Here is an 18776-nt window from a genome sequence, read left to right on the forward strand (position 1 = left end):
GACTGCTGAACCAGGAGGGACAGGCTGGGTTTAAATGATAATCCCATCTGATTGAACCAGAAGCTAAGATGAATTCAGCATCATACTTTACTAGAAGGTCTAGCACAGCTGACTGGGCTTTTGGGGACACATTACTATGGATGAGTGCTCTAGCTCTTTGACTGTTTTTCCTGCTATGATTAACATAACATTTTCTGGTTTCTATATAAACTGTGATACTATCTAATTGAAGAAAGTGTTGAAATAAAAATTTTACTCTTTATCCTCTTAAGGTTATTTTCTAGATTTTTTCCATTCCTTTTCACCCATTTACCACCATTGACCCAGATCCTTTCCACTAGAATTGCTTGCTAGCAAGGAGACAAACCCAGAGTCATGAACAGAGGAGGGCCTCTATAAATTTTGTTAATCTGGAAGTGGTCCCTGAACCGCAGTTTGTAAAACACTGTTTTATGAGAAAAGAAGATGGGATGAAGACAGAAAAGGACACCCTTGGAAACAATAACACTGTGGTGTGACCACAGGATCCAATGCCAGGAAGTCATGAGTTCTAATTCTAAATGTATTTCCCGAGGCACAGTGGCAAAATTGAATGGAAAAGTTCTCAAGAGAGCCCCTTGGCATTTGTCCATTCATCTGTCCATCAGTGTTTAGTACTTGTACACCTTTGGTGTGCTAGAAGATATACAAAGATGAGCCAGACCTGACATTTGGCTCTCAACCTGTCACAGCAATAAGCAGCCACCAGCATACCAAGGATAGGAGCTGGTACCATCAGAGGGTCAGGTCACAGGCATGGGCATGGCAAGTGGGAAGAGGTGGCTTCCACTCCGTGGAAACACAAGAGTTCTGTGGAGAAAAGATGGCAGCCAGTCCTTTGAAAGGTAGGTAGCTCTTTTACCTTGGAGGCTGGTGGCAAAGTGTTCCAGTACAGGAACTGCACAAATGACATTTCAAACACCAGAGAATATAGAGAAAAGTTTGGCACACAGTGTACACATACTAACTAGAAAAGCACATGGAGGGTTTTGAATCTTGAGCCAAATTTTACTTTATTCAGTGAGGAGTTGGTGAGGAGTTTTGACCATATACATGCTTTAAGATGATTAATCTAGGGCTGGGAATGCAGCTCAGTGGTACAGCGCTTGCTTCGGATGTGTGTGACCCTGGGTTTAATCTGCAGCAATGTGAAAGAAGAGGAAGAAAACAAGATTAATCTGGAAATAACCATGACCTTGGGGAGAACAGTAATTATGGTGTAGAAGGGGTCTTAGCCAAAACCCATAGAGGTAAATAGTGATGAGGTGGTGGGTCAATGTTGTTGTCCACACCAGACAGCTGCTTCCAGCTGAAAGGGGGCAGGGATGTTGGTATCTTGAAGAGGCAGAAGGTGTGGGTTTCAAGGAGGGGTATGAGTGACAGAGAAGCAGGAATTTTTTCTGTGCTTTTGTACTTATCTTGGGCTCTTGACCAAGTCTTAAGGGATTATAGAAGGCTTTTAGATATTTATGTGTTCGTTTCTCGTACCAATGGCTCTGAGTAAAACAAACCATCTTAGAAGTTTACTGTGACTTTAAGAGGTTCTACTAAGCCCCTTGGTCAGGTGCCTTCAGAAGTTTTGGTTACATAACAGTTGCTCTGAATTGGAATTCTGCAGCCTCATGAACTGGAGCCTCATTCTCTCCCTCCCCCTCCCGGCACTTTATTTTCTGTGGGTCAGAGTTAGCTTCTCTCTAACCATTGTTGCGGAACTCTTTAAATATTTGGTCTCACAGGTTCTAAAAGCTGACAGGCCAAGCTGCTCCCTGCAGGTTGTGAGCCATCCAGAAAAGGAGCCAGTAAAATCCCAAGCATGTTAACAAGAGTATAACAGCTGGATGGCGCACTGCCCCTGTCCCCCCAACCCCGCCCCATGGGGCTGGGCTCTCAAGTGCTGAGGCCAGCAGCTCTTAGCCGCCACAGCCCACAACCAGAAGGAGCCCTCATGCACCACATCTTGGCCTATTCGTAATCATGGCGATGACTACGGATTAAATCACTGGCTCTTAGCGCTAAAAACTGGGGTTTGTCAGGGTCACTCACTGTCCCTTGCTTCTCCCAGTTTTACACAGTGTGAGCACCAGTTTGGAATCCACTGCTGCAATACAGTTCCTTGTTAGGAGCCTCTTAGTTTACTTCTGTCTGGAAGCTGGTTCTCTTAGTAGTTTACGCATGTGTCTCTTTCTTCCAACATCCCCTCAATACATGATTTTGAAATGCTGTACATATGTATTTGTTTATATGCTGCTTCCCGCCCCCCCCCAAAAAAAGGCTTCAGGCCATTTGCAAATATTACATATCATGCAGTGGTTTTCTTAAAATTAGGAAATGGGGCAAAAGACATCTTTGAGTAGGATCATTAGGTAAAAGTTGGTTCATAAAGTTCAACCTACAAGTGATATCTTCTTGAGACAAGTTATGAGTGTCTTTCTGAGTTTCCCAGTGGCCAGAGCAAAAAGAAACTTAAGGACAAAATTCATACATCTGTAAGATGTAGGCCGTCCACTTAGGAGAAGAGTTTCCTCGCATTGTGCCAGCTTGCCCCGTAAGTGCTCATGGAAAAACACCAGGTGATCAGATGTTCCTTGTTTTCATGAGCTTTCCTGCAGTAGGTGGCATAACCACTTAGTTGGCGTCCTTTGGTGTCCCTTGGGGTAGACATGGTGGCAAAGCCAGTGTATAGGGTGTCCCAGTGCAGACCATCGCTTCTCTAGGGGTGAACATTGCTTCATTCAGGGAGATGCTGTGCTGCAGAAAAGTGCCGGGGGGCAAAATGGGTCTGGCAAGAACTACTGACATCAGCATTTTAAAGGCTCTGTGAAGTCTTGTAATTAGAAATAGGCCTAGCATGTCCCAAACTGCTTGAATGACAAGATCATTTTTAATAAATTAAAAGATTTATCTGGCCATTTGGAAACCTTGATCTAAAACAGGACCCAGCAAACTTTATATTAAGGGCCACATATTATTTTTTTTTTTTTGGAGGGGGTGCTGGGTATTTAATCCAGGGTCTTGAGTATGTTAGACACTTTCTGTACTTGGGAGCTACATCCCCAGACTCCTACACGGTAAATGTTTTAGGCATTTTATCTCCATCAACTGTGCTATTATATCAAAAAAGCATGGCTGTGTTCTAATCAACCTTTATTTATGGATACTGAATTTTGATTTCATACAGTTTTCATGTGTCACAAAATAGTATTTTGATTTTTTTTCAACCACATAAAAATGTAAAAGCTGAACTTAGCTCAGAAGCCTTTGAAAAACAGAGCCAGATATGATGGTGCGTGCCTGTAATCCTACCTATTCAGGGATGAAACTCAGTGGTGTCAGAGTATTTGCCTAATATGCCCTGGATTCAATCCCCAGTACCACATTCCCCACCCTCCAAAAAAATAAAGCAAGAAGAAGACGACGACGATGACAGGTTAAATCTGGTCTACGAACTGTGGTGTGCCACCCCACGATCAAGTGTAGTGTCTGGATGGCACATCTGTGTAGCAAGCAAGTTTTCCTGAGTACTGTTTGTTAAAGTCAGGGTTTTTGTGTGTGTGTGTAATTTTTATTAGTTATTGATGGACCTTTATTTGTTTATTTATTTATATGTGGTGCTGAGAATCAAACCCAGTGCCTCACACATGCTAGGCAAGCGCTCTACCACTGAGCCATAACCCCAGCCCCTCAAGGTCAGTTTTAATTTTGATTTTTATCTTTCTAGTTTAAAAGCAGATAAAATAATAAAAGTCGTAGAGAATTGCTAGTCAGATAATCTTTTTCCTCAGAAAACAGTTGGGGTAGAGGTTCCTCTCAAGGTTCCTCTCACTGTTACCAACTAACAGTGGAAGACTTAACACTTGTCAGATATGGCTGAGTAAGTTTTAGAAGGGAAATGGCTTTGTGGGCATTATCATCCATTCACTGTATCCATAGAAATGAAGGTCTCAAAATGCCTGGAGACAGTTAATTTTAAGAAAATAGAACTTCCTAGTTAACTCTCCAAGTAAACTAGTTAACTGTGGCTCCCACCCCCTGGCCAGGATAACTGTTCTTTTTTTATTTTGACGTAGAGGGATCCTTTCAACTTCTTATGATGTCATTATGATGAAAGAAGAAGGCCCCAAACAGTCTTACTACCTGCCTGACATTTCACTCTTGGTTACATAAGTATTTTTATGGAGTACTCAGTGTTTACAAACACTGGCTAGGTTTTATGGGGGATACAAAAAGGAGCAAGGAGCAGACAGTTCCTTCTTACCCTGTGAGCCACATATAAGGCCCCCAGCAGACCTGAGCCAGGTTGCATGCTGTGGGGTGGGGATTCATGGCACCTCCCTGCTCTTCCTGTTGCCAGCCATCCACTCATTCATTCAGCAGTCACCTCTGAGTCACAGCCTCCATTCAAGGCACTGGGGTCATAGCCCTGGGGAGTGTGCTTTTCAGGGGACCCTGTGTTTCTCTCTTCCTCTAGCACCCTTGTTTACAGTCCCTTTTATGTGGTGGAACAGAAATTATTTCTAGTTAATCCTGAAGGCTCAGCCTTGTGTTCCCCACACTGTGTGTTACTGTCCTTGAAATATTTAGTGTGCATGTGGTCCCCTGATGACCCCCGCTTCCTGGGACTGCTCTCTACATGCTTTTGTTTCCTTCTGTGTGGCACCCATATTTTTCTGCCTCTTCTCAGTGTATCAGTGAATACATAATTGTACCAGATCTATAATTTTAAAGCTATTGACTTTATTAAGGACAAGGGGTCTAAAAAAGATGTTTTAAGAGTGCCAAATGCCTTAATAAGCAATATTATGTTTCTGATGCACAGGTTTTTTTTTTTATGAGGGAAGATTATCTACAGTGTTAATTTTCTCCAAAAGGAATACTTGATTGCAGTAATTTTTTAAATATGAAAAAGCATAAAGGGAAAAATTAATCCATAGTTCTAGCATCCATTGATTAATGCTATGAACATTTTAACACATATATTTTTACTTTCCTCAGTTCAAAAATCACATTTTAAAACTATTTTAAAATTAGCAATTAGTATACTTGACCTTTAATTCGCTTTTAAGTTTTAAGATGATAGATCTTATAATGCTAAGTGAAGTTAGCCAATCCCCCCAAAACAAATGCTGAATGTTTTCTCTGATATAAGGAGCTGATTCATAGTAGGGTAGGGAGGGGGAACATGGGAGGAATAGACGAACTCTAGATAGGGGAGAGGGATGGGGGGCGAAGGGAGGGGCCAGGGAGTCAGCAAGGATGGTGGAATGTGATGAACATCATTATCCCAAGTACACATATGAAGACACAAATTGGTGTAAACATACTTTATATACAACCAGAGATATGAAAAATGTTGCTGTATATGTGTAATAAGAATTGTAATGCAATATGATATGTCAAGAAATTTGTAATGTTTTGAACAACCCACAATAAAAAATTAAAAATAAAAAAAAGGGAAAAGCAAAAATAAATAAATAAATAAATAAAGCATGTGAGAAAAATTAAAAAAAAAAAAGAATTGTAATGCATTTTGCTGTCATTTTTTTTAAGAAATCAATTAAAAAATTTTTTTAAAAGATGATAGATCTTAGACACCACAAGCAAGATCAGCAAAGTTCTACCCCCCTGCACAGGCACCCCTTTGGCAGGCCCTGGCAGCCACTGACCTGCTCTCTTGTCACTATAATTTTTCAAGTTCCATTCAAGCTGTGGCATGTGTGAGTAGTTTTCTTCATTTTCGTCTCTAGGTTCTCTTCCTTGTGGAAGTTTGGTTATATATATTACAGTTTGGTTATATATTTGCCATTTACGATTCCATCCTTTTCAACTTCAGCATTTCTTTTTCCTGTACTTAATTAAAATCAGTGTCTATATTTAATGTGGTGGGGTTTTTATTTCCCCGGAAAGCTATCACTGAATTGTTGGTGTGTTTTATAATTAATGCTGTCTTAGACTTGAGGGTTTGTGGTAGTGAGAGGAGCAGTGTAAGCATCGAGTGGGCCGTGAGGGGGATGAGGAGTAAGGGTGGTGGATTTTTTTAAAGGCCCTGAGAGCTTAGCAGGCTGCACTGGAGCAGCTTGGCAGCCTTGGAGAGCTTTGGGGAAGTTTTGAATAGAGAATCAACTCCAGGAGAAAACTTATCTAGCTGGTCAGTATCAGCAGGGCCAGTGAATCAGGAGATAGGGCTTTCAGTGACAGTCAAGATGAAAGGGAAGAGCTTGGGATGAGGCCATAGAAGCAGAGGGTGCTGCAGTGCAATGCAGGGACAGTAGGGGGTTACTGCAGAACACCCCAATTTCCAGACAGAACTTGGGCAGAGAACTGGGGACATCTGCTGCCAGCATCTTTAGGTATTTACAGGCTGGGAATTGATGGTTTGGGTGGGGTGCATTGTGTGGGAAACTGTGAAATAGTATAAGAATGTCCTGGCACTGCACACATTAGGCATGAGATGTGTGTAAGGTAGTGTGAGGATAAATGGACACAGGCTATGTTTGAGGATGAGCTTGGGTAAAGTACTTGGCTGTTCATGAACACATCCTCTGATTTTGGCTATTTCCAAGTAATATTGTGTTATAGTTAACTAAATTAAACGCCCAAAGCATTTTACTATTCTTGGGTCCTTCTCACCCATCACCCCCACCCGTGTCACAAGTCAGGTAACTTACTCTTTGGCATACCCATTTGGTCAAGATAGGAAAAGGAGAGTAAACCATGTCAAACAGATTTTTGAAGAACAGGTTCCCATCAGCCCTGATGAAGGGAAGGCCAAATAAGAGTTGACCATCAGAGAGTAACTTAGCAAAGGACCTGCCCTTTTGCCAAGGACCCTTCTTGGAAAGCACCTTTCATGGAAGCAGACTCCCTTCACCTGCTCACATGTATTCTCACCCAGGGTAGAGGAGAATTCAGTGCCAGTTCCAAACAGAAGGGGAAGGTGCTCACCCATTTCTCTCTCCTCAGTTTCACATTTTAGTCTCAAATTTCTCCCTTCTCAGAGAGAGATGATAGAAACTCCTCTTCGCTCTACATAACAGAGCATCTGTGCAAAACAAACTGTTCCTAATTCTGTACTATAGTGAAGAAGAGTTTCTATTATTTGTGCCATTACTAATTATATCTTAAAATTTTTCCTAGAAAAGACTGCATCTTCACCATTGACCCATCAACTGCCCGAGACCTCGATGATGCCCTCTCCTGTAGGCCACTGGCTGATGGTAGGATGGAAGTTTCTATAACATTCTGGGTAGCAGGCAGTCTGCATATCTGTGGGCATTGCCTAGCTATGTGCTCTCCAGGCAGCAGAACATGCAAGGTCGGGGTTATTTTCTTCCTGAACTTGCCCTGGGCCTCTGAGCCTACACAGCTGTGTGACCTTAAGATTGTGTTCCTATGGTGACTTTGGTGAGGGTGAGAATGAGAAATGGCTTCTCACCAGGACTTCTTGGGCCTTAGAAGAGGCAACAGTGAGTACCTTCAGGAAGTTGCAGTCTGGGTGTAAGGAGTTCCATAAAGAAAGCCCCTGCAGCTCTGTTCAGAGAGACTGAGGGCCCTGTAGTGCACAGGGAGTTTGAAGGGGTTCTCTCCCAAGACACTGCACTGTGGTTAGCAGGAGTATCTTCCTGAGTAATGCCTGTCCAGACCTGAGCTGCTTACTCTCGCTAGGTCTTCCCTGCTCCTGCTGTCCAGCTGATTGCAATAGGCAAACAGTTAGGGGCTCTTCAAACATTCTTTTGGAATGTTGTTAAGTAAGAAGAAGCAGGATTGAGGACAGTAGTCTTTGTAAATGATAACAGAGGAAACAGGGCACCTGACTCTCAGAGGGAGAAAGTGCAGGCTGATAGGAGGTAAGCCCCTTCAATTCCCTTCCTCATGCCCCTAGATGTGCTGCTGACAGTCTCTAACTGTTTCCTGCTTCTCTAGAATGGGTCTGGCTGACAACTGTGGCTTTGGTCACTCTGAGAGATGGCCTGGGCCCTAATGTAGCCTTTGACAGCTTGCCCATGGTGGCTATCCAGCCCTCCTGTCTTCAGTCTGCCACAGAGCATTGAACACAGCTCTGCTTTGGTAATAGTCTGATACTTGAAAATAGTTGATTTGTTTATTCTGTCCAATTTTATAATTGTTAATGGCAGAAGTTTAATAACCTGTTTTCCCACCTCTGCTGTCCTGGAACCCTTGACCTTTCAGGGGATACTAGGGAGCTGGCTTATACCCTGCCCCACCCACTCTGCACACCACAGCTTCATGTAGAGGGAGCAGTGTGGCAGCAGAATCTTTGTGGAGGAAAGTGCAAAAGATAGGGCAGGAATGGGCTGGGATTGTAGCCATAGTGGAAGAGCTCTTGCCTAGCACATGTGAGGCCCTGGGTTTGATCCTCAGCACCATATAAAAATAAATAAATAATTGTTTCCAAAAAACAATAAATAATGACAAGAAAAAATTGGGGGCACATATGCAAACCAAAGAATGTTCTTTCTTTATCAGACAGTGGAAAGCCACATAGATGTTGTTTAGCAAGAGTTCAGTAAAAATGAGGAAAATAATTTAGCAGTGCAAAATTAAAGAAAAGGGAAGGAGGAAGAGTCAGCGAAGCAAATCAGTAAGCAAATCACACTGCCATCCTCCAGAGGAGGAAGACCTGGCTGGAGATGCACTCACAATCCTCAGGAGGTAGGTGGACAGATGTAAGGAGAGATAATGACAGACGCCCATGGGCCTGGATTTTGGAGCTGAGGAAAGGAGCCAAGGTGGCATCAAGGTCTCAGCCAATGTGACAGGAATTGGAGCCCACGAGTGGAAATTGACCTGTGAGGAGCACACGCAGGTGTGGGAGGGTATATTGTTCGGCAGTGTCTGTCTGAGGACACATATTTGTGCGTGTTGCTGCTGCGTGTCCTTTCTAGAGTCGGCGGGCTAAGCAGATGCAGGCGGCCCTGAGGAAGAGTAAGCAAACAGTAATTTTATTAGGATGATGGGATCCTAAGTGATTTTTCTCTACTTTCCAAATTTTTGTAATGTGGTAATAATAGCTTTATAATGAAAAAATTTTGTAATAAAAAAAATATGAGGTGCCAGAAATCACAGGCTGCCCAGTAGCCCACTGCACCAGGTGATCAGACACCTTCCATCTGCTCAGCGTCCCACATTCCAGAGGGGCAGTTGACATCTGTTCGTTTGGCAAGGCCACTGTAAAGGACATGGGAAAGGAGCCAGGGAAGACTCGGGAAAGGCCTCAGGTGGCCAGTCAAGCGTTTTTATGGTGGCACTTATACAGTTGGCCTTTGTGACAGCAGTTTCTGCCAGGGCCATTTATCCAGGGAGATGAAAAGTGAAAAGTCAATTCCAGTTTGGATTGGGGTAAGGTTGGCTAAGTTTGGTTTCCGTTAGTTACCAGTTTATGTCAATTCTTGCTTAGAGGAAAGTGTTCAGTGTTTGAAAAAGAAAGTAATGTTTTCTGGGCATACTTATATCATCTATAGCCGTGCTTATTTAAAGAAATACCATATAAAAGCTCTACTTTTCTTTGGTCCTGTTGAAGTCATCAAAGTGACTATGTTGTGAAAAATGAAATGCACAGATATGCAGAGTATACCTAGTCTTCATTCTCCTTTTCCATGGAGTTCAGATGTATTCCCAGGACTTTAGCGTTATCTCTTATCAAGTGCAAGATGTGGATGATCAACTCCAAAAAATGCAATGGCCTACTTGTTCTCCAGTGTTCACCAGTACATTGCAATCAGCTTGAAGGCCAAGGAGCGGGTGCTACCAACGCTTTGAAAGGAATTCTGCCAGTCCCTGACCTGTGATTCTTGCCCCCTTTTCAGCCTATAAATACCCTTGAGGGGAATAAATACTACCATGAGCATTATCTAGCAATGTGGAATATTTCATTTTTGCTCAAAGAAAATATTTAGTAATAAGAGTTGTGTTATACTACCATGAGCATTATCCAGCAATGTGGAATATTTCATTTTTGCTCAAAGAAAATATTTAGTAATAAGAGTTGTGTTATAATGATAACCTAGAATCTAAGACAGTAAATCCCACAGTTCAGTGTTTTATGATTATTTTAACAGATCACTTGCAACACACCTCACGGTTGACCTCACCCCTCAAGTGTGGGAATGCCACAGTTGTCAGATCACTCTCTGTTTTTTGAATTACCTCCATAGCATTTACTTATTGAATATCCAGATTGCATTTGAACTTTCTACCTTAAAGGCAAACCATTCTGCCTTGAGGTTTCTTAGGAAACCTTTCCCTGTGATGATCTGAAATATTGCTGTCTTCCTGTAATTTTTCACCCATTAGTCCCAAGTGTGGTCATCAGGCAGTCCCTGTAGAACAAATCTAGTATCTCATATAAAAACCCTTCAGATACTAGAAAACTGGTATCTTATATCTTCTGAACTATAGCTTCTCAGCTAAATATCCTAAATATTCTTCCATGTCTTGTAGCTCCTGAAGTGTGAGTCCATTCCCCATGTCATGGATTCACTCCTGCCTTTATGAAGTCTGAAGCACATCGAGGCCTACAGGCTCTAGCCTAAACAGTTCCTCCTTGTTGGTCAGAATCGGGGCTAGGGTAATAGCTACTGTTTTAGTCAGCTCTTTCACTCCTCTGACCAAAATACTTGACAAGAATGATTTTAGAGGAGAAAAAGTTTATTTGCGGCTCAGGGTTTCAGAGGTCTTAGTCCTTAGACAGCTAACTCCATTGCTCTGGATCCAAGATACAGCAGAACATCATGGTGGAAGAGTGTGGTGGAGGAAAGTGGCTCAGAACATGGGCACCAGGAAGCAGAGAGTTCTGCTCTCCAGGGTAAAAATATGTAACTCCCCAGCAGGCCTTCAGTTAATTCATTCCACTGGATTAATGACCTGATGAGGTCAAGGCTCTCATAACCCAGTCATTTCCCCTCTAAACTTTCTGGCATTGTCTCACATTTGGGGAACACCTCATATCTAAACCATAACAGCTACCCATTCTGTTCAGTTAACAAGTATTTTTGCTTTGCTGTAGTCTCATAGAGGAAGTTGTCAGCTACACAAGTCAAGACCTTCATTCAGCTTTTGGTTGGTTCAGCCCCCCAACGATCCTACAGGAAATTGAAGTCCACTTCTCCATCATCTTGCTTCTCTGATGTTTTGTTCTCTAGTGTGTGCTGTGCCACTGAACACAGAAGGGTAATCCTGGCTAGGCCTCAGGTATGAGTGAGTGGCAAGGGTGAGTAGCTGCTAATGGGTTGGGTTTCTGTTTGAGGTAATGAAAATGTTCTGGGATTAGATAGTTGATAGTTGCATGTTTTATGAGTATGCTGAAAACTACCGAGTAAATGAATGATGAATGAATGAGAAGAAAATGAATAATCTGAATCCACTCATCCTTAAGGCTTAGAGTTTACAGCTAACCCACTGTTTGTCAAGGTCTTGATAGCATGCCTGTCTGGGTATCTACAGCCACATCCCTCTTGCCTGCCTCTCTTCTGGCTGCTTTCCTCTCTGGACCATGAAATCCCACTCCAGGGTGCACAGCCCTCTGTCCACCTGTCTTTGCACACTTCCCATTCCCACAGAGCGCAGTCATCTGAATCAAGAAAAGAAGGCGCATCCTCCCACCTGCATAGGAGATAGTGCCTGGCACTCACCCCAGGACAGCCCCAGCTATGCCAGCCACCCAGTGCCAGCGCCATTCCCTTGGCTCTGATTCCTCCTCTCACTGTGCAAATGGAAAGGCCCTTCCTTCTCCTGAACCTTCCCCAGCCCTACCACAGCTCAGGGACCTGCTGCATCCTCTCCCCCGACCTTGAAGGAGCAGTGTGTACCCTGCTGCTGTTTCTCCTACAGTCTGCTTATTCCTTACTCCCTACGCAGCAGAGCTTTGGGATCTAGAAAGACCAGTGAGCCAGGTTATCCCTGACCTCAGGGCCCCTAATTGGTGTAGCACTCTGCTCTTTTGTCTCCTTCTGCTTGAAATTCCCTCTTCCTCCAGCCCAGAGGACCTTCCCTGCCCCTGGTTCTGTACCTTAGGCTGTTTCTCCCCAGGCATCTGCTGTCCCCTTCTCCACTGCCCACCCCTTCCCTGCAGTCCTTCATTTCCTGCTCTGCAGCCTTTGTACTTGCCTTTCCTTTGGCCTGGGGGGCAGCTGTGGCTGAGCCACATTAGGATCTGATTGATCACTTTCTCAGGAAGGTGTTCTCAGCCTTTCCCTATGGAGTCCTACCTCCTAGCCACCCTCCCTGCTTGTTTGCTGGTCATTTACTCCCATGCTCTTGATTCACTCCTTTTGTTCCTTATTCCTGTGCCACTCAGGATGAGTCCTCTGAGAGTCTGTGCTGGGGTTTGCAGCACCCAAGAGTGCAGGGACTTCTCGGGCAGAGGGCAGTGCTGCGAAGTCCCTGGGATGACAAAAGTGTGGTGTTTTGGAGGGAAACATACACACACACACACACAAAAAAAAAAAAGCGGTTTGACTGGGTGGTAGATCATGAGGTTCAGCTGGATGGTAGTGGTTGGTAAAGCAGAGATGAGGCCACCAGCTCCTTTGCATGTGCAGCTGGAGGGCTGGGGTTGATGGCTGGGGAGGCATTTGAGCTGGAGCCCAGCAGCATCCATTTATTCATGAAATATGCACTGAGGGCCAGCCAGACACCATGCTTTGTGCTGGATGTACAGTGGCTAGAGAAACTGGACAGGCTTCCCATCCTCCCCAGTTTACTATTAGTTAACACTAACCATGTGAATGTCAGTATGATCCATTATTTAGATGTGGGGTTGAGATAGGGGCTGGATGGTGATATCTATGTAGACTTGAAGAATAAATCAGAGTAGGCCAAAGCATGGGGAAAAGGACATTTCTGGTGAAGGGAAGAAGGTAAATAAGAGCCCTGAGCTATAAAGGGACTTTGGCACTGGAACAAATCAAAAAGAAAGTGTAGCCAAAATATGGGGGTGAAGAAGGATCCTGTGGCAAGTCAGGAAAAAGTGCACAGGCTCAGGAGGAGTGGGAGTTTGAGAGTGAGCCAGGGCTTTAAGCAGGAGAGAGTCCCAGTCTCCTTCACAGTTTGGAAAGATCACTCTGGCAGCAGGGGACCTGGGTGAGAACAGTGGGGCTCAGTGACCCAGGTGGGAGGCAGGAAGAGAGTGGCCGCAGGACATGGCATCTTGCTGCAGAGATCGCAGTGTCTTGCCACATGCTAAGCGAAGGCAGTCCTTATGAAATAGATGGATCATTCCCTGCTCCACGCTGTCCAAGATTGCCTGTCCTTCTGAGGACTAAACTGCTGCTCTCTCAGACTCTCCCACTTCATACCCCACTGTTGCTTTCTGGCCTACTCCAGCCATTGCTCACCTGTTGCCCACAGGCACACTAAGCCACACCTGCCTCACAGCTTTAGCAGGTTTGTTCCCTCACTCCCGTCCCCTTCCTTCCAGATCCCTCACTGCTCAGAAGTCATTCAGGGAGGCCCTTCCAGACCACCCAGTCACTGGCCTGCAGTGGTCTCTGCCCCCTCCCTCTTGGTTTTAGGTGCTTCTTGAGGATCTATCCGACTGGTTGGTGAGCTTTATAGAACAGGGACATCATTTTGTTCACTGTTGAACCCTGGGTGCCTAGAGCACAGTGTGTCCCACATTTGGCATCTATGAAATGTTTATTCAATGAATGAGTAAAAGAAGTACATTAATAACATTTTGGCTATTGGAAATATTACTCTAGAATGATGTTTGGTTTCTGGCTTGTGTACTGGATGGAAAATAATGCCACTGTCTGTGGTGGGAAAGATAGTAACTCAGGTAAGGACATGTTGACACTGCAGTGCCTGAGTGTCATCCAGGTAGAACTAGCTAGGCAACAAGTAAAAGGTCAGGGCTGGAGATTTGGGAGTTATCAGTGCAGGCACCTGGGACACAGCCTAGGGAAAAGTCACAGGCGTGAGGAAGACCAGCCTGGAGATCTGGAAGAGCTACCCCACAACAGGAATGAGTAGCCCAGTGCAGCAACTGAAAGACAGGTTGGGGGAGATTGGGCCCGAAGCAGAGGATAAGCAAGACAGACAGGTGGAGCAGGCTAGCACAGTGAACCATAAGAATGGCCATAGGGAACATCAATCAAAGAGAAATGGGAAGAGTTCTTGGCTTTGGCAACCGGGGTATCATGGAAGCCCTTGGTGAAACTGGTGTCAGTGACTTAGAAGAGGTCCAGCAGAGGGGGTGGAAAGTCTGGAAATGGAAACCATGAATGCAGATGACTTATTTTAATGAGAGGCTGCGCTATGAAAATAGGAGAGCACAAGGACAGGGTCAAAGATGGCTGTTTTCTTTGTGTTTATGATGGAAGAAATTGGAGATGATAGAGAAAAATAGGTTGAAAATATAGGAAGGAGAGCTTGCTTTGCAAGCTAATTGGTCTTGAAGAGATGGAGGGATGAACCCAGAGTCTAATTAGAAAGTAAGGCTAAGAACACCTGTTCTTTTGGGACAGAGGCAGGACCCAAGGAATGGGCAACCATTGCTGAGTGCTTATGCCTGACAGTGTCCCCTTGCTCTGTGAACAGGAACCAAAACTCTGTTACGGGGGCTAGGGGAATAGTGGCAAGGATAGAGAGTAACCAGGGACCTGCCAGCCCTAGGCTAGGCACACACTGTTCCGATGTGCCTGGGTTTTGCCCTGTGAAGCCCAGGTGGTAGTAAGATCTTCTCTTCTCAGCCTCCTAGATGTGGAGCACAGACTGCAGGGGTCCAGCTGTGGGTTGCTGGAGGGAGTCCAGGGAGGCCAACTGGACAGGGTCCCCTCTCAGCCTATTTCTTCTCCATACCTACACCTAGTCAACCAAAGTTTCTTTAAAAAAGACAAAGGAAAGAAAGAGTAACCCATAGTCACATTTGATTCCTTTTCCTCTAAGGACTTTTTTTTTTGTGTGTGTGTGTGTGTGTGTGTGTGTGTGTGTGTGTGTGTGTGGCCTTTTCAATAATTTCTTTATTTCCCTCACTGTTCTTCAGTTATCTTTCCTACATTGTGCACACAAGGATCAGCAGTTCCTTTTCTGCTTGAAATCTGCTTGTACTACATATCAGGTCTTTTTTATAATTTATTTTTTAGCAAAGCTTTGATGCCAAAGCCCTTTGAGTCTAGTCCTGAGCCTTCTCTCTAATTCCCAGTACCACTTTTATATCCACCCACACAGACACCTACACTGGTGTCTATCCACGGCACTCGGTCTTGCTCCAGGCTTCTGCTTGCTCCTTTCCGTCCCTTTACTATGCCTTCCTCCTTGCCTACATCGTCACCTATTGAAATCTACTCAAGATCAAGATAAACCTCTGTAGAGCTTTCCTTTTCTCCTGGAAGAATGAATTGTTCCTATCTTATCCTATCAGTACATTTTCTTCATGTCTCTAAAGCAGCAATAAACGTCATTACTTCTGGATTTAATTCTTCACTTTGCTTCTTGCCTACGGGCAGGGCATTCCTTGGATATCTCTACATCCTGAGTATCAAGCACACTACCCTGCATTTAAAAAAAAAAGGTTTGGTGTAGTCAGGTCTAACCAGAAAACCTACTATATTCTTCTACCATACTTTCCTTCCTTTTCCTATTTCTTGACTTGCCCTTTTTATTTCCACTGTTCTTTTATCCTTAAGTTTGTGGTTGCCTATGTGTATATATTCTGACCCACAAGCCAACTGCTTTATCTTCTAAAACAAGTTTGTTTCTTTGGAATTGGGCATACTTTTTCCTTCATTCAAGTCTTTGATTCGTCTGTCATGTCTATCATGACCTATCAGGTCATACAATTCTGTTTTACATGTATGCTCTCTATTCCTCCAGCTTGGTGAATTGGGCTCACTTCTTCCCCAGGAGCCTCCTGTATGACCTACTCCGTTTTTCTCTTTTCATGCCTACATCCTTCCACAGAAACTCATGTCTTGATTTTCTCTTGTCATTTTTTTTTAACTCTTGTCTGTATCCTTTCCGTCTCCAAATGAAATAAATGCTAATTTAATACATTCTGGTCAGAGAACATATTATTTTCTTCCTTTTAAATAAATGAATGAAGCTTGTCTTATGGCCCAGTATGTTTTTCTTGGTAAATATTCCATGTGTGCTTGAAAAGAATGTCTTCTATTTATTGTTGAACACAGAGTTTGGTAAGTGTCTACACAGACAAGTTGGGACAGTGTTGTTCCACTCTTCTGTATTGATGTTCTATCTACATGCCCTATCAGTTAATTGCGAAAGGAATATTGAAATTTCCAACTATAATTTAGGATTTCATTTATTTTTCCTGTTCTGTTGATTTATACCTAATTTACTTTGAAGTACTATTATTAAGTGTATACATATTTAGAAGTATTGTATCTTCTTGATATTCTACCTTTTTAATATTTATTTTTTAGTTGTCGATACCTTTATTTTATTTATTTATTTATGTTTATGTGGTGCTGAGGGTTGAACCCAGGCCCTCACCCGTGCTGGGCAAGTACTCCACCACTGAGCCACAGCCTCAACTACCTTTTTGTCACTATGAAATATGCCATTTTTATCTCCGACATCTACTTTGAGATAATACAGCCACTCCAGCTCTCTAATGACTGTGTGCATTTTATATCATTTCCCAATCCAATCTTTCACTTTTATCTTTTTGTAAACTTCATTGGATTTTATGGGGAAGTTGAGATCAAGGGGGGTCTAGGGTATAATCCATCCTTTCACTTTTAAATGGGTTCTTTTTTTTTTTTAGTGTTGCCAAAAGAACATTTTTTATTAGTTGCTCAAAACATTACAATGATCTTGACATATCATATATTATACATTCGATTCAAATGGGGTATGAATTCTTATTTTTCCCACGTGTACAAATTGCAGGATCACACTGGTTATACAGCCACGTTTATACATACAGCCATACTAGTGTCTGTTGTATTCTGCTGCCTTCCTATCCCCTTCCTATCCCCCCTCCCCTCTCCTCCCCTCCCATCACCTCTCTCTATCCCATCTACTGTAACTCATTTCTCTCTCTCTCTTTTTTTTTCCCTTCCCCCTCACATCCTCTTATATGTAATTTTGTATAACAATAAGGGTCTCCTTCCATCTTCCATGCAATTTCCCTTCTCTCTCCCTTTCCCTCCCACCTCTCGTCCCTGTTTAATGGTAATCTTCTTCTCATGCTCTTCCTCCCTGCTCTGTTTTGAGTCACCCCGTTCTTCTGTTGAAATTTTATATCTTATAGTTCTCTTTATCCAATCTATTTTTGCTATTTAGTTCACAGTTTTAGACTGCACTTAATTTAATTTAAGGTATACAGTTGGGTAAGGTATACAGTTGCTGTTACTTATGTTTCATATTATTCTTTGTTCCTTTTTTTCTTCTTTTGAATTGGGTATTTTAGCCCAGGGTATGTTCATTAAAATGTGATGAGTGGTATTTCAAAATGCTCCGAGGTTTGAAGAAGTGTAAAATAAATTCCTAGTAAAATTGCTATGAGGAGGACTTAATTCATGTGTTTCTGAGTGAGAGGATGGGCTCAAGTAATCGAGACTCCCCGAGCTAGTTAAGACTGAGGTGTTGAGTAGTGGGACCTCTAGTGGGTTGAGACTCCTCCTAATGCAGGGGTTGTGGCTAAGCTCAAGTGACAGAAGCATCAGAAAAATCCTGCAAAGAAGACTTCTGATATAATAAATAGATTATGCCATACTGAAATACTTTTTGGACAAGTAATGTGTGGTGACCTTGAAATGTGCCTTCTCCTACCATGTATCATCATTAGCAGCATATTGTTGTTGAGTTGGTTAATAAACATAGGGCTACTAGAGTTACTAAGTGAAAGCAAAATCATGTTGCTACGCCAGATGCCAGAAGAAGAGCTGGTGATATTCCTATTAGTGCTTAGGGGCTTGCATTAGTTTACATTATAGGCATGAGTTGGGCGGGTCGTTAGTTATTATCATGTAAGTGTCAACTAATTAGGAATGTAAATGTGTAAGTTTGAATTGAAACCACAGCAAATTCAAGTGATAGTATAATCAAAATAACAAATTTAATTAGAGGATTTGAACATTAGCACTAATGTGATTCCTCCACTAAGTGTGTAAGCAGGCGGCTGGCCATACTATCAGCTGTTAATCAGACAGCTACACTATACATTGAATAAAAAGCCTGATCATCTCAATAATCACTCATATTTGGATTAGTGGAATTGGTGTTCCTTGAGGTAGAAAGTAGCTAATGTTGATGAAATTCAGTGATTACTGCCTGTTATGATTTTGGTACTAGCTGTTCCCCCAAAGCTCATGTGTGAGACAGCATAAGAAAGTTCACAGGTGAAATGATAGGGTTATAAGAGCCTTACCTAATCAGTAAGTTAATCCACTGCTACAGATTATCTGGGTGGTAACTGTAGGCAGGTGTAGGATTTGGAGGAGGCGGGTCTCTGGGGGCATGCCTTTGAGATATATATATATATATATATATATATATATATATATATATATATATATATATATATTTTATCCCTGGTTTACGGAGCCATCTCTCTACTTCTTGGTGTCCATGCCCTGAGCTGCTTTCCTCCACCACACCCTTCCGACCTGATGTTCTGCCTCACCTTAGACCCAGAGCAATGGAGTCAGCTGTCTGTGGACTGAGACTTCTGAAACTGTGAGCCCCAAATAAACTTTTCCTCCTTTAAAATTGTTCTTGTCAGGTCTTTGGTCACAGCAGTGAAAAAAGCTGAC

The 18776-nt window shown here is 43.1% G+C and overlaps 1 protein-coding gene across 11 annotated transcripts in view; it reads left to right on the plus strand.

Annotated features, from left to right (window-relative positions):
• The window catches only part of Dis3l2 (DIS3 like 3'-5' exoribonuclease 2), a 336218-nt gene that overhangs the window by 201291 nt on the left and 116151 nt on the right, over positions 1 to 18776 (plus strand). For 9 of the 11 annotated variants that reach the window (XM_015481549.2, XM_048808736.1, XM_015481548.2 and 6 more), the window contains one exon: positions 7174 to 7253. The exons of 1 other annotated variant lie outside the window; for it this stretch is intronic. In XM_015481549.2, coding sequence (XP_015337035.1) covers positions 7174 to 7253 — 80 coding nt within the window. Of the gene's footprint in view, positions 1 to 7173; positions 7254 to 7289; positions 7293 to 18776 lie in introns of all 11 variants that reach the window. One more of the 11 variants, XM_048808738.1, reaches the window with a different exon arrangement.

The sequence above is a fragment of the Marmota marmota genome, unplaced genomic scaffold (assembly GCF_001458135.2).
Source record: "Marmota marmota marmota unplaced genomic scaffold, marMar, whole genome shotgun sequence".
NCBI lineage: Eukaryota > Metazoa > Chordata > Mammalia > Rodentia > Sciuridae > Marmota > Marmota marmota.